The sequence below is a fragment of the Ambystoma mexicanum genome, chromosome 5p (genome assembly GCF_040938575.1).
Source record: "Ambystoma mexicanum isolate Mex_15411 chromosome 5p, UKY_AmexF1_1, whole genome shotgun sequence".
Taxonomy (NCBI): domain Eukaryota; kingdom Metazoa; phylum Chordata; class Amphibia; order Caudata; family Ambystomatidae; genus Ambystoma; species Ambystoma mexicanum.
In genome coordinates this window covers 775,981,448-775,997,826 of record NC_090930.1, presented here as the reverse complement: position 1 = coordinate 775,997,826, position 16,379 = coordinate 775,981,448, and the positions used below count along the sequence as shown (strand labels likewise).

Below are 16,379 nucleotides of genomic sequence, written 5' to 3'. Positions count from 1 at the left end.
CTGTTAGCGCTAATTAAGTTACAATTGTGGCTTTGGAAGGGCATGCTCAGAAAATGGGATGAAGGTCCCTGTGTGCATGGGGTTTCATGGCAGTAATCACTTTCAGTATTCCGCTGTGATGCCCATGGGGGCACCACCATGTCCTTGGTGGGGAACAGAAGAAAGCAGTCAGTCTTCTGGAAGGCAGCACAAAATACTGATCTGTGGTGTCTAACGTGCTCAAGTCAATTAAATATGATGAATGGCTACCTGTGCTGTGCATGTGTGCCTCCGCCGGGCTGCGCGGGCGAGAGAGGGCAGTCGGTGCACGCTCACCACCTCATCCATATGCATGACAGTGAAGGCGGCATCTGCAACCTTCCAGACAGCGCCGCGGGCAAGGTTGGCGGGTAAGTTCAGGCAATTCTGTGTGGGGCGGCGCTCATGAAAGGCAAATACATCGAGTGATGACACTGGCATATGTTTTAGAACCGGAACGTAAAGAGGCGAGGCAGCAGACAATTAAATGTACTCGCGGTGCACACATTTTGCCTGGAAAGACTTTTCCCTTGAGTATAATTTATCACAATTTGGGTAGTAAGGAAAGGAACCCGAGTAGGGATCATGAGGTCATAACGATATTTTGGGGTAAAACATTCAGGTCCCACATGAATTAGAGCCGCAATTATCATTCTAATGGAGGTCTCGGCAGGACGCCTAAATGCATTGGAAGGATTCTGCAAGAATTGGGCCCTTACATAATTCCGCTTAACTGCATCAACTCTCGGTTCTAGATACTTGCTATACATAGTTTTCTGCTGTGTATTTGTATATGCGAACAAATATGGTTGAGTCATAGTGAACTGGAGGGGAAGGAAAATGGGGTTCCTCTTGTTAAAGCCCTACTCATCTGACTCCATCCTTCACTTATTCAGAGAGTGGAGAGGATGAAGCAAAGAGCAGTGCGAAAGAACTTGACCACCTCGTGATTCCTCTGCCCTGTACCCTGAGTAGTTGTTTCTGGGTCCCCCTTCTCTGCCGCTGACCAGCTCTGAGGCAACAGACAAATGGCCAAACTGCCACAGAAGCAACTAACAAGACATGTCATGCTATTCACCAACCTTTTCTATACCAACGCCTTGGGTCGTCTTTGGTGACATTAGTGGGATTTGTTCTTAGTTTGATAAAGATTGGTCTCGAGTAGACCTAGGACAGAATCACATAGTCTAGCACCAAAATGGCACCACATTCAAAATCAATGTTGTCAAGCTAAATTTTCAACAATGGCTACTTGCACGGGCTGGTCCTTTACTAAAAACTGACACCCTGCACCCAGAAAACCGCTTTTATAATTTATATTAAATACACATCCGAATGAAAAAAAAAACGCAATCAACTGCAATAGAATAATAGTGATTAATAAATATCTCGTGTGTCTTACAGCCATAGGCTTTCCAGTATGGAGTACAATCACTCTTTCTAAAAGGAGTGAACATGCTATGATGGGGTGATTGCTGACATAAAATCATTTCTGTGGGTTTTTATGGACTTGAAAGGCAGCTGTAGCGGCAGAGCATGAAGGATGATGTCTAGTATAAGATGTATTGTATGCAGTTGCATTGTCAGGCTGCGCCTAAATGTTATGTCTAAATATACGTACAAAATACAAGTTGTAGACAGTTTAAAGTGTCTCAACAATGTCGGTTACCTACAGTCATAATTAACATTGTAGGCAAGTAAACCTCCTTGGCCATCTCCACAATACCCACCAATGCCTCCACGGCATACCTGCCTGCTTGTGCGTGAAATCTAACATTTGCTATGGGTAACATCGCGTTCAAGCACACACAGAAAATCCATCAGATTCTAAAGAAAAATGTAAGGCTCAGTGGTACAGCTGGTCTATTGGCTGACTCTTTCAGTATTAGGTTGAAACAAAAATTATTTAAGCCAAATCAAAAGGAAAAGTTTGGGGACAGGAATAACCCCTTATTTCCACATATTTATCGTGTTTCGTCGCAGGTCACTGGATTGACGGTAAGCCAGAGGGAACCCGTCATAAATGGTAATAAAAATATGCAAAAGCATCCAAAAAGATCCAGGACATTGCGCCTTTTAGAGTTTGAAAAAGATATATTTTATGATCATCTGTAATCATAAAATCACCCTTATGATAACATGTGTTTCGGCCCCTTGCCGGCCTTTTTCAAATGAGGGCTGGTGTAATCAAACCACACCGGGGGTCAATAGCTCCTCAGTCAATCAGTAATGTATTGGGTCAAATCCATTTGAATATAATTTTCGAAGAACTCTAGTCGCTCGCGTCGGCTTCGGAAACAGGGAGGCAGGGGCCGAAACACGTGTTATCATAAGGGCGAATTTATGATTACAGATGATCATAAAATATATCTTTTTCAAACTCTAAAAGGCACAATGTCCTGGATCTTTTTGGATGCTTTTGCATATTTTTATTTCCATCAGATTCTAGCCTGCATTTCTGGATTTGAAATCTACAATGCCGAAAAGATAATAAATATATATATTTGCAGTTGTAAAAGAGGTAGACATATTTTTTATGAAACGGGAATAAAAGAAACAGATGGCCAAACAAAACGCATATTCAGTGTACATAAACCTTGCTGATGTGCAGGTTTTAAGTATTGGACCTCGAGAAGATTACACTCAAAATGGATACTGTTAGTGGAAAAAGTAGCTTGCCAGTATTTTTCAAGTAATACACATTTAACTGCACTGTTCTTCAATTGTAGCGCACTGAAACCAACAAGTGTCCTCATTCCAGGGCAGGCACAGCCATACCAGGAACGTTTAGCCAGAAAATTCTCACACATGCAAACATGGAATGTTAATGGGTAATTTGCATGGGCCAAAGGTCTTGGCTACTGAAGAGTTACAAGTACCCTGTCCCCAGAGAACAGCCATGGGTTATGGGCCCCCAAAGAGGAGCTTGAACATTTGGTGGGCCTGATTCATGGAACTTTTAGAGCGGTGCAAAGTGACTTTACACTGGTGCAAAGTCACTTTGCACTGCCAACAAAACACCCTGATTCACAGAGTGGTGCAAAGTGTATTTTTGCAGGGCAAAGTGACTTTGCAGCATGTTTCCACCACTGCATGAAATACCCTTTGCACCACTCTGTGAATCAGGGTGTTTGTTGGTAGTGCAAAATGACTTTGCACCAGTGTAAAGTCACTTTGCACCGCACTAAAAGTTCCATGAATCGTGCCCGATGACTGTTGAAATCAACTCTTTCTCTTGTCTGTGTGCAAAGTGATATTACATCCACGCATTCCCCAAAATCTGACAGTCAAAGATCTACACTTCAGACTTAATTAAAACACCCGCAGATTTTGATACCAGAGAGACTGAAAGTACAAATGCAAATTTAGGAACCTAGAACAGTAGCAGAAAGGACAATGGGTGGAAAGAAGCAGGTGCATGGAACAGAGCCTACCTGGACTGCAACATGCTTAAATCAGTTGCAATGCCAGCAATGCCTGATCGGGCTTCACACCTCACATTTCATTTGCCTCCCTGGTTGCCTGTCTCGAGATGGCAAGTGCCACATATATGGTCTGATTAAATTGCCCACCAGACTGTGGCAATGGCTCTCTTTTGCCATAGAATGGACACAGATCTAGGATGTTATGAGCATAGCTGATTAACATATGTATCTGTACACCCCTGTAGTATGCAATGAATATACACTACTACATGTTACCAGGGAAACTGTAAGTGAACAGCAAATACTCTAAGAAAATCACATACCTGGGATGGGGGTTGTTGAACATATCCTTGTGGTGGTGGTGGTGGTGGCTGCAGGACTTGTTGGGATGCTGCTTGACTCGAACCTGAAAAACCTCCCTGGGGGATCTGTTGACTTGCTGATGCCATAACATAACTAGACTGTGGAGGGGGCTGGGGTATGATGGGCGATGGGTATACAGGTCCCGAAGGCGGGTCTGAGGCTTCTCCCGAAGACTGTCGGCTTAAACTCATCTGGGAAAACTGCGTCGTGATATCATCTCTCTGTAGGAAATGCAAGCATTCAGCCTGTTAAGAGGATAACAAGACCCAGCAACACACCCTGACACACAATATGTATTCAGGAGATTGACAACTTTGAATATTTTGCAGTTCAGTATTGGAAAATGATAATTCAGGAACACCAAAAGAAATCCATCACACCGATGGCAGCTATCAAGACACTCGAATGCTTTCTCTTGTGGAGGGTTCCATGTGTTAATATCCCTGCAAAAATATTGCGATGCAAAAATATTGCCATATTTTTGCAACGATATTGAGCCATGGACCCTGCGGGGGACACCCCCGAAACCCCTGTAGTATTTTTAAATGTGCGGGGGACACCGCCACAACCCCCGCTCCCACAAATGATCCCCCAAAAAATATCACCTATGCCGAGACAAATGACCATGTGTACGGCAATAATTTGGGGGGGATAATATGTAGGGATACCTTGTGGAGTGCAAACACGATCGCTTCTGTTGGATCACTGGAATTAAATATCTCCTAACATACACAACTTATTTTTTTTAAACTGTGTTCAAGCAAGTATAGAACTACATTTTGAATGACATCTAATACAGTTTTAGAAAAGTGGTTAGTTATAAGTTACTGACGACACAGGCGAGCGGGCCGCTTGCTACCCCTCTCTTAGCAGTATGCGTTTTGAAAGTAATTTTGTCTTGAAACAGAAATTGCACAGCAGGAGCTTGATTTAATGAAGCTTCATGCATTTCAAAGGAACTCCTGATGGCTGCAAACCTCCCACATGAAGCCCAGGGAGACATTTCATCAGGCTCCAGCTGGAGGGTCATATCTTTCAAATGGCAGATCTTTTTTGTTACGTCATCTCCGTTGGTAGAATGTGTATTCAGAGTGGCGAGATGTAGGCTATGTACATCTCCAATCTCGCTTCACTCTGCCCTAATGATGCCCAGTCCAAGAACCACAGACCCGGTAGATCCTCGTGAAACTGCACTGCGGGTCGAAAGCCTGAACACGGACAATAACACACTGCCCCAATGTCTGAATTCCTGATCCCGTTATAAGGAGGTGCAATATCGATGCTTTAACAAATAGAATATGTAAGCATTATACAAGGGCATGGGGTACTATAATGGGCAGACATATATTATACATTGTGAAAGATAGACAACTGATGTATAGGGAGGATAGCTCAGGGGCTCAAGACGACACGGAGCAACATAGGTTCAACCCCTGGGTCAGGGTTTAGAAACCTCTAGGTATTAAGCGCGTTATAAATAACCTATCACATATCATATAGTCAATCTGCAGAATTATTTAATATGTAAGAAAAACACACAAGTGTACAAAGATAATGAAAACGCGTATTGCGTTCTGCTGGCTGGTTAAACATTCCCGGGTCTCTACAACTGGCCATGGTTACAGCATATATACTCATGATGATGGCAACATTAGCTTTTAGATTTTGTGTACAGTTATTAAAGAATAATTAGTGCACCTTGTTATAAAGGGGCAAGGTGCACTGCTAGGTCTGTAATGAGATAATTCTCCCATGTGCATTTTGGATTCTGAAGACTCCCTGTCCTTGGCAGAGGCCGCGTGTCTGCTACAGCAGTAACGACGTTGCCCCTGTCTGTCCCATACACTTTCTCTAATGAATGCCAATAAGAGCCCGGGCCGCCTCATGCACTCAGGTTTCCAAAAACGGGTGCATTAGTCACCTTCCAGACTCGACAAAGGCACTCACCGCATCACACAGCTGCACTGCAGCAACTGCCGCTTGAAAGGGTTTATATTTAGACGCGGGGGGCGGGGGGGGGGAGGCGCTTATGCATATTGATCCCCTCAGAGCCGACGCCGTGGCTATCAACGCAGGGCCCTTTAAACCACAGAGGAGCAAGTGGTGCATTGTGCAGCCAGTGTTGTCTGAACACGGCGTAATGGGAAGGCCACTGTCAACAGTGTGCGCAGCGCATGGCCGCATCCTTCGGGCATCTAAAGAAATGTGATTAACACACACTGCCGTCAAATTGTACAGTTGCACGCAACCCCACTGACACAGCCAAATTAAATCCATTTTTTTTTCTGAATCTGTCCTCGAAATGGTCAAACATAGGTTGACTCGAAGTCACGGACGCTATCAAAGATCACATTAGCAACCGAAAGAAAATGGACATACCACCGGGAACTGTTGTGTAGCGGAGACGGAGAGCAGGTGCTGGGGTGGATAGGAAATGGCTGGATACTGGACGGTCTGAGACGAAGACTGCATAGCCTGGACAGGCTGTGAAGAAAGACACAGAGAAGATATGTGAGTTGCATAGGTACAAGTGTGTGTAAACACAAATATTGACTTGCTCAAACAATTGCTTTTATGCAAAACCTTTTTTTCTTGCCATCGATATAACGGCATGCTTAAATCACACGATGGAAATCAGCCTCAGTGATCATGGTGTTGGAATTAATAATTGGCTTTTGAAAAGCCTCTCACTGATCACGCGAGCATTTCCTGTGTGTTCAACCTAACCACAATTGATGAGAATGCAGATCACCTACCAATGGTCAATGAATGAGTTTGCCACTAGAGTACTGTTTTTGAAGTCAGGATCCAAAAGGGTTGCCTTTGGGAGATTAACCCTGCAAGGAATTTGACCATCCATACAAGGAGAGTGCGGTCGGCTGGGCTTTTTTATTTTTTATTTATTTAAAAGAATGAATGATGGGAGATCAACCTCTGGAAAATATGTGGGGCCATTCCCGCACATATTTTCCACACTCGCTGCACAGCAGAAAAATAGTCATGTACTCTAGGAGGACACACCTTACCAGCACCACCCTCCCCTGTCATGTGAGGCTGACACCTGACAGCTGTGGGTACATCAAAAGCCTCTGGGAGTGGGCAGCCTGATTATCAATTCAAGGCCCCATGGATTAGCATTGAAGTGGGAGAATGGAAAACCAGACTCCCGTCCTTCACCTCTCGCGCTTGGCCTAGAGGGTCGCGGCCCAGACACCCGCCACGAGAAGAGTTTGCCCATTTACCAGATGACCAAATACCCTGGTACAGAAACATACGGATGTGTCCATCTGCCTGCCCAACAGCCCGCACTGGCCATGCCGACACCTGCGGCACGGACCAACTAGACTGAAATCTACACATCGTTAGAGATGCCATGACGACCTAGATAACGGGAAGCACCGCTGAACTATTATACACGCTGAACATTTCCACACCAATCTACACGAAGAACATACTCAGTGCTCTGACGTAGGCGACAGGCTTATTCACGGACGTGCATCTTTATTATTTTTACATAGGCTTTCAGAATGCAGAAACGCAAGACGCACCATGAGCTCATTTATAACGCTTGCTCACGCTTCTCTTGAAACCCGTTACCATCATGAGAGATATAATGGAAACACGATACTGGCCATGAAACTGTATGCCACTATAACCTAAAGCATCCATGCACTAAATGGATTACTCGTGCACCAGGCCCAAGTAGGCCTCAAGCAAGAGTTCCTGTGGACATTAACAAAGCAAAAGTCAGGTTGCTGAGCCTGCAGAAAGAACCCAGTGGAGCAACCAGCCAAGGTCGTAATGTTGCAAACCCACAGTCAAGAAACAAATCTTCAAAGGCACGATGTTGCAACCTCGCACTCCACGTACCAATGTTAAAATCATATCTGCAAATTAAACCAGACATACAGTGGAAAAACAATATTAATTGTGCAGAATTATGCCTCAAACACGGTCCCTCCCCACGTGACCAAGCCGAACCTGACGAGATGCCAAAACCCAGGAGAGAAAAGGCGTCTGGGTACCTCGCTACGAGACGCAGGCCGACACACTTGAAAGGCTCAATGGACACCTGCTACAGTGGGAACGGTCAGTCTCCCACCTATGAATAAATCCTCACATTGCCTGCGCGTACCCATATTGAAACACTGTTGCAACCACAGGTGCACCGTGTGCTGGGAACAACGGTGGTCCCAGGCTGGGGAGCTCACGGATGCACCAATCAGAACATGAGGTTCTTATCTCAGACGTCAGTAACGTTAGCCAATCCTCAGGGGTCTTCATGTAACAATTCTTATGTATCTAATTGTAGGGACAACCCAGATATACCACCTGACTACATCTTAACCACTAATATCATTCTCTATATGCGTACTATACTAACCCCACCACTCGAGCAACCAATCAAGAGTGGCGATAGGTTCTTTTGGTAACTTTTTGGAATGACGCAAGTAGCGCGTCATAATGTAGTAAAAAGGGCCTGCGAGCCCCACTATTGTGTGTGTGTCAGGACGAACGCGTACGCTCCTTGACCCATCCCTGCCGTTTGCATAATAAACGACAGAAGTTGCCTTGCTCCTTGTGTGTGCCTCATACTCTGTCTCGATCCGAGATATACACGGGAGGAGTTGGGGCCTCCCTGCCCGGAGGTCTGCGGACGGCCCGGCCGACCCCGGCAGAATCCCCCCCGACAAGTTGGAGGCACTGCTGAGATCTGTTTAAGATCGACTTTTATTTTTTATTTTTCCAGGCACTCCCGTTGCGGGGAGGCCCGGCGGCGCGGCCCCCTCTGCCGTTGCCCCCTTCTGAGGACTACAGGACCATCGCGGAGCTGCGAGAGGACCGGACAGCGCAATCCGGATATTGGCCCTCGGGAGCCGGTTGAGAAGTATCCCGCCCGCGGTCGGCGAGTGTCCAGACGTGGTCCAGACGAGGGGAGGTGGCGAGCCGCTTGGAGGGGTGCACGCAGTCGAGCGGCCCTGCATCGAGGGAACTTGGTGAGCATGACACGCACAACAAGCAATGCGAAATTGTGAGGGAGGGGGCGGAAGTAAATAAGGGAGGAGGGAGGTATTGTAAAAAGGTGGGGTGAAGGTTTAATTGAGTGATGATAATGGAATGAATGGTAGTGAATTGAGTGCGAGAGAAGGCGGCTAACGTTACGCGAAAGAGGGGGGCAGGGCACGAGAACAACACGTGCAGACGCTCGCAACAAAAAGCTAACGTTACGCGAAAGAGGGGGGCGGGGCACGAAAACATCACGTGCAGCCGCTCGAAAGACACTGATTGGCCTAAATCGCGACTACGTGTGAGGGTGGGTGTGTGTGGTTTCCTACGATTTGACATTTATCATTCAATGAGTAGATGAGGTTCCCTATTGTTCGAGCAAGAAACTCGATAGGTAGATGAGGTTCCCTATTGTTCGAGCAAGAAACTCGATAGGTAGATGACGTTTCCCTGTGGGCGGTGGCTAGTTACGTAGTTGCCCAAAACGGAAGATAATTGGCTGGTTAAGCCCTCCTGTTGAGGGGCGTATCACACGCGAGGCGACGCAGCGTGCGCAGTCCGGTTATAGTATTGATGAGATTACCTTGTTCCAGGAGAGACAGGAAGACAGCTGTAGGGTTAGCGGGGTAGATTGCAAGTGTATTTTGAATTTAAAGAACATAACACGAATATACCAGTAGTTCGAAGAAATAGGTGACGTCACCAGTAGGGATTTAGTAAGATATCGTGAACACAAGAAGCTTTGGGTTTGACATTGGTGGGGAAGAGAAACATGATAAAGGAGCGGACACGGAGATAAACGATAAACGAGTGGATCAAAGAGGAGAAGGGGAAGGGGGCGTGGCTGCGCACGGAGAACGCCGGCCACGGCAAGTGTAAAGGTGGGAGGAGAACGGGGAAAAAGGACGACTGTGTAAGATCGTCGTAAGGGGTACGCAGCTGCAGGGGGCTGCGTGCGCTTCGGCCGCAGGGGGCCGTAGGGGAAGGAATATAATATAACATCATAAATATATTTGTTTTATAATTTTTTTTTTGTGATTATTATCATTGCATAATTTGTCAAAGGATTGTCGTAAGTCCCCACACTTGCGGGGCAAGGTAAGCAATAAAAGGTTGTATGTTGCAAACTGGTAGCAAGGGGAAGGGTAAGAAAGGGTGCGCTAGTATGTCATACGGGAGAGGGTTGGGAGGGTGGGGGAATACCCTCACTACCCCACTACAACATATATGCACCACACTGCCACCACATAGGGAGAAGTTAATTAAGTACAGCATAGAGTGGACCCAGGGGACGGACAACAAAATGTTGACACCATGGCCGCCTAATGGTAGCTTTGACCCATATGCCCAACATTCACTATTAAACCATCTGCACAATACATACAAGGGGAAGAAGTTGGCAAACCATGTGGAGGTGTTTAACTTATGGAGGATGTTCCAGGGGTCTAGACCAGGACCAAATGGAATGTTCACTATGGGGGAAACACCGGAAGAAAAGGAGATTAAGAAAGAAGGAACGGATGGGGAAAAGGAGAGTGAAGGAACAAAGAATATGGGGAATGAAAAACTGGGTGGAGGAAAGGTTGATAAATTAGCTGACATAAAACAGGAACCGAGCAATGAGATACCCTTAACACCGGGAGTGAAAACAGAGGGGGGAGGGTTGTACCCTTTAAGAGAATTAGGAGAAATAAAAGGACAGTTAAGGGCGGCTGAAGGATACTCAAACCCGGCATACAGCCCTCCACCATATGTGGCTCATGGAAAGATACCAATGGGGGACGGGAGGAGAGAAGAGCAGACTGTAGAGATAGGAAACGATGAGTGGGTAGCTGCACAGATATTGTTGAAATTACGAGGATCACTAACTGGAGAGGAAAGGGAGGCGGTAAAGAGAACAAACGAGGATAGTGAAAGAGAGAGTGAAATGAGGGGAGAGGAGCTGCTACGGCAGAAGGAAGAGATTTTGGAGGAAAGATTAGCTAAACTAAGGGATGAGCAGAATTAACTGATAAAACAACTTGAGGGGGAGGAAAGAGAGAGAGTGAGGAAAAGGAAAGAAGGTAAGGACGAATTGGAAAAATTAAGGGAGCAAAGTGAGGAGAGAAAGAGGGAAGCTGTAAGGGTAAAAGCAGCAGCAGAAAGGGTATCAAGAGTAGTGATGAGGGAGAAGAAGAAGGAAGAAGAAGAAAATGAAAAAGAAATGGAAATATGGAGGAGGAGGATAATATCAGAGACAGCTAAAAAATATGAAGAGGGGAAGGTAATAGAGAGTATAGTAGAAAGAGAAAGGGTGAAATGGGAAAGGAGGAGAGAGGATGAAAGGATATTGGAACAGATGAGCAACGAAGTAATGGAGGAATTAAAAAGGAAAAGAGAGGAAAATAGTAGGGAGATGGAGGAGAGGAGTGAAGGGGAGAGAGAAGAGAGTAAGAGGGAGAGTGAAAGATGGGGAGAAGTATATAAAAATAGAGAGGTAGCAACAACGTCAGCACTAAGGGGAACAGGTGGTAACAACGGAAAGGAAGAGGGAGACCTAATAGACTTAAAAACTGTAACAATAAAAGGAAAAAAGGCAGAGTGGGGGGCGCAATTTATGAATGATTTTTGTAGTGAGGATGGAAGGAAGAGTGAAAGGGAAAGCTTAGATAAGCTATACCTCACTAGAACAAACATAGATTCGCCATGGGTGAGTAGAAGATGGGAGGAGCTGGAGAGAAGTAAGGAGGAAGTGAAAAGAATGGGAGAAACACAAACTAACGAACACACGCCACCGACGCTCACCAACCAACACACGCCACCCACATCACCATCACGCTCTCTAACGCCACACCCCACATGTTCAACAACTGCACGCTCTCTGCACAGAATAAAGCTCGCACCCTTCATGGACGAAGTTACACCTTATGCATGTCGGCTTAGGGACCTCCCTAGTCGCAGGCAAGACAGGCAAACAGACGTGCCAATATTGAACACAGGAAAGGATGAAAAAAGGGGAAAGGAAGAAGAGGGAGGTAGGAGAAGAGGTAGTAAGGAAGGATTTGAAGTAGTAAAAGGAATGGGGGAAGAGGAGGGGTGTGAAGAGTTAACATCATGGAGCATAAAGGATGACACAAGACAGAATGTAATGCCACTGCTGGAGAGAGGAGGGGTTAGACCACAATATGTACCTTGGAAACATACGGATAAGGAAAACATAAAATGTAGGCTCCCATCATTAAGTGGAGGTGCGGGTAAATGGATATATGAAATGGAAAAACACACCGCAGGACAGAAACTAGCAGTGGGAGATGTTAAGGGCCTGTTAATATCAATATTAGGGGATAGAGCGGATGACATTTGGAAAAGAGCGGGATTCCATGGGGTAACAATAACAAACACATCGCATGATGGGGCACCATTTGCAAACTGCAGACATGCGCTATGGCAGGCACTAAGAGTGCAGTACCCAGACACATCAGACATAGGAGCCATTACTTCCCGTAAGATGGGTGAGAACGAGGATCCTGTTGATTATATCCAGGATATTCAAGAGAAGTGGCGCATGGAAACTAGAGAACAATGGGACAAAACACCAGCCATATTTTATCATATACTAGTACAAGGGCTCCCAGAAGGAGTTCAGAGACAATTAAAGAAAGTAGTGGGGATGGAAGCAAAACCATGGCCGGAAATACAACTGACTATAGTACATCACTGTAGAACATGGCAAGGAAAAATGAAACAAAAGGAAGAGGACAGGAAAACAGAAGAGGCCAAATTAGTACAGAAAAAACTTACTAAATATACCATGGAAGGGGCACTAATAACTGCGCCAACACCAATGGCCCAAAGCCCAACGCAAGTAGTGGCTGCACAAAATCCAGCTCAAATAGCGCCTCCACAAGAGGTAATAGAGCAAGTGCTGCCTCTGCAATCACACGCACAGAACATGGGAGGAGGGTACCCAATGCAAGGAGCTGGGTATTATAATTATAATAGAGGGAGAGGAGGGTTTATGAGGGGAAGAGGATACGGATATAATACCCAACAACAGGCTGGGGGACTCAGAAATAACTACCAGACAGGGCAACCAGTATACCAGGACAACACAGGGAACTTCCCATGGCAAAACAGGGAACCACCCGTGTGTTGGAGCTGCGGACTATTAGGACACATGTCACGTACATGCAGGGTCAGGCCAGGAACACCAGCATGGAACGAACAAGCACAACATAGGACATCACAAGAACAGCAGGGCATACAACCACAGCAGATGTCACCACAAGGGAGTGACCAACACTACTCCCTACCACAACAACAAATAAAACAATACCTGCCACAAGTAACTGGTGCAGCGTTAATACAACCACCACCACAACCTGAACGAACGCAATTGGGTGGGGTGACGGTGTTGGGGCACAACCCTTACACAGGGAATGGCCAGTCATTGTACCCCCAATAGGACAGCCCACAGACGGCCTTGGTGTGTCCCATCCTGTCAGTAACACCTAATAGTGCGGAGGAGCCACGCATAGAGGTAACGATAGGTGACAAAAAATTATCATTCCTTGTTGACACCGGGGCAACCCGGTCTTGCATAAGGGAAGGTAAGTTTAAGATGTCAGGCGAAGCCATGAACACACAAGGGTTTTCTGGGGCTAAAGGGTTGGTTCCATTTACTGATAACGTTCCGCTATCTATTGGAGATTACGATCTGTCAGTACCACTTTTGTATTATAGTGCCTCACCAGTAAACATACTGGGGAGGGACATAATGAACAGATTAAATATGACGATCTCCTTTACAGAGGATGGCATAATTTGCTCTACTCCAGGGATTAACATGCTTGCAGCACGACAGATTTTGCAAGCATACTGTGGACAGATAGCGATCAGGGCGGAGCCGGTAGACGGCGAGCTATTCCAGTACGGAACAGACATGGCATTTGCATGGATGCCAGGGATAGGAGGGAAAATATGGAGGAGACCAGCAGCCTATCTATTCCGACCAGAAACACCAGCTAATGAACTGGAAGGGAAGGTCCTTGCAGTGGACATTGAGAGCATTATTGCAACAGCTGATTATGTTGCTGTGCACGCCCAAGATAAAGAAGGGAGAGCATGGAGGGCGGTGATAGCACTAGCAGAAGGATGTAGGCTGACCCAGGTGTCAGATGAAGAGTTGTTTTCAGAAGAAAAGGAGGAAAATGAAATGGTGTTCATGATGAGTGTAGAAATGTGGCTAACAGTGGCTCACAAACAAGTGGCACAGAAAATTGCAATGGCACTTGAGGCACCCGCTGGCACACCAGTCCCATTTTTTAAAGAAGATATGTCAAAGGTGCCAAAATCATTATGGACTATTAGCCCTTATGATGTAGGATGCATTAAAAGCATAGGGGGTGTAAGGATAAAATTAAAAAAGGGTGCCGTACTACCAAGAGTGAAACAATACCCATTGTCAAGAGAGGCAGATGAGGGCATATACGAAACCATAACAGCCCTTATAAACAATGGCATATTGGTCCCCTCAGAATCCCCATGCAACACAGCTGTGTACCCGGTGCGCAAGGCTAAAGGAGGGTCTTGGCGGTTCATACAGGACCTCAGACCGTTGAACAACATAGTAGAAGCAGAGTATCCAGTAACAGCAAACCCGGCCACAATTTTGTGTGGCATTCCAGCAGAAGCATCACGGTTTACAGTGATTGACCTTAAAAATGCTTTTTTCTCAATACCATTACACCCAGACTCACAAGACTTGACAAGCTTCACTTACCGAAATAGGAAGTGGAAACATACCAGATTACCACAGGGATATTGTGAATCACCTTCAATTTTCAATAGGGTAATACAGATGGATTTGGGTAACGTTGAGTTGGAAAGCACAGTGTTACAGTATGTGGATGACATAATAATTTGCAGTACAAATGAAGATAAATGTAGAGAGGACTCATTAAAAATGTTGACGATATTGGCTGAAAAGGGGTACAAGGTAGACATGGAAAAGATACAATACTGTCAGGAACAGGTACTTTACATTGGCCAACTGATATCACAATATGGAAGAAGGATTGCACCACAAAGAGCACAGGCAATATCAGGCACTCCCGTGCCACAGACTGTAAGAGAACTGCAGCAATTTCTGGGACTGTGCAACTACTGTAGAGCATGGGTATTTGATTACAGCTCTTACATAGGACCCCTGCTTGAGGGTTTGAAGGAAGCAAATAAAGGGGAGAAAAAGTTGGGATGGACTATGGAAATGAAGGAGGCATTTGATGAATTAAAAGAAGCAATATCAACTGCTCCAGTACTAGCATCCCCAGACTATGAGCGACGATTTTTTATATTTTCACATTGCGACTCAGCAGTAATGAAAGCAGTATTGGCCCAAAAGACTAGCATGGGCTATAAACCAGTAGCATTTTACAGCGGTCACTTAGATCCAATAATGTTAGGACAATTCTCTTGCGAACAAGGCCTTGCTGCAGCTGCATTTGCAGTAGAAAAAGCATCATCAATAACTATGGGGTGTCCAACTACACTATTTGTAGAACATGCACTATTTGCGATATTGAATAAACCTAAGTCCACACTGACGACACAGAGGGCAATAGGTTATGAGATTATTTTGTCCAAAGCTGAACTGGCAATTGTTAGATGTAGCACGGTTAACCCTGCAAGGTTCCTAGCAGAAGTAATTGAAGAGGGAGATTACGCCCACGACTGCACCCAAGTAACTGAGATGTACTCATGTACTAGGAAAGTTGAAGAAAACGCACTAGAGGGAGGTGAGCTTTTGTTTATTGATGGGTCATCAACTATTGATCAAGGAGACGGGATAAGGAGGACTGGGGCAGCAGTAGTACAAATGATGGAAGCGCCAGTGTGTGTGGCTATTAAGTGTGTACAATTACCACAGCATTACTCTGCTCAAGCGGCGGAACTGGTTGCACTCATATTGGCACTAAAGGAAAGTTTTGATAAAAAAGTTACTATATATTCCGACAGTGCATATGTTACATCCACTGTCCACTCAGGGCTATCAAAGTGGAGAAGAAGAGGGTTTAGGAGAGCTGACGGCACTCCAGTACAACATGCCCTCTTGTTGGCTGAACTAATTGAAGTAATAAACGATCCCCAAGAACTAGCCCTAGTAAAATGCACAGCACACACCAATGGAGAAGACTATATATCAAAAGGAAATGCAGCAGCAGACGCACATGCAAAATATGCTGCATATTTTGGTGAGATATGGAACCCCACAGACTCACAGAGAGGGAGAGGGAGGGGAATAGCGAGGGAGATGTTAATAAAAGAAGGGTACACCCATCTCCCAGCCACCCAGATTATGGAGTTACAAGCGGCTGCACCAATGGCCGAAAAAGAAGTATGGGTGAAAAGAGGATGCACAATGTCACCAACCGACGCACTATGGCGCCAGGGTGGCACTGGGAAAGTTGTAATACCATTGGCATTGTTAAAATACCGCCTTGAACCAATTACATCACCCTGCCCATACAGGCAAAGAAATAATAGCAGCACGAATTAGAGAAGATTGGTTCTGTCCCGAGTTAACAT

The 16,379-nt window shown here is 45.6% G+C and overlaps 1 protein-coding gene across 6 annotated transcripts in view; it reads right to left on the bottom strand.

Moving 5' to 3' along the window:
* The window catches only part of ARPP21 (cAMP regulated phosphoprotein 21), a 443,564-nt gene that overhangs the window by 134,147 nt on the left and 293,038 nt on the right, over positions 1 to 16,379 (bottom strand). For all 6 annotated transcript variants that reach the window (XM_069613189.1, XM_069613192.1, XM_069613193.1 and 3 more), the window contains 2 exons: positions 6,186 to 6,290; positions 3,767 to 4,027 (listed from right to left, as the gene is read on the bottom strand). In XM_069613189.1, the coding sequence (XP_069469290.1) occupies positions 3,767 to 4,027; positions 6,186 to 6,290 (366 nt within the window). The remainder of the gene's footprint in view (positions 1 to 3,766; positions 4,028 to 6,185; positions 6,291 to 16,379) is intronic.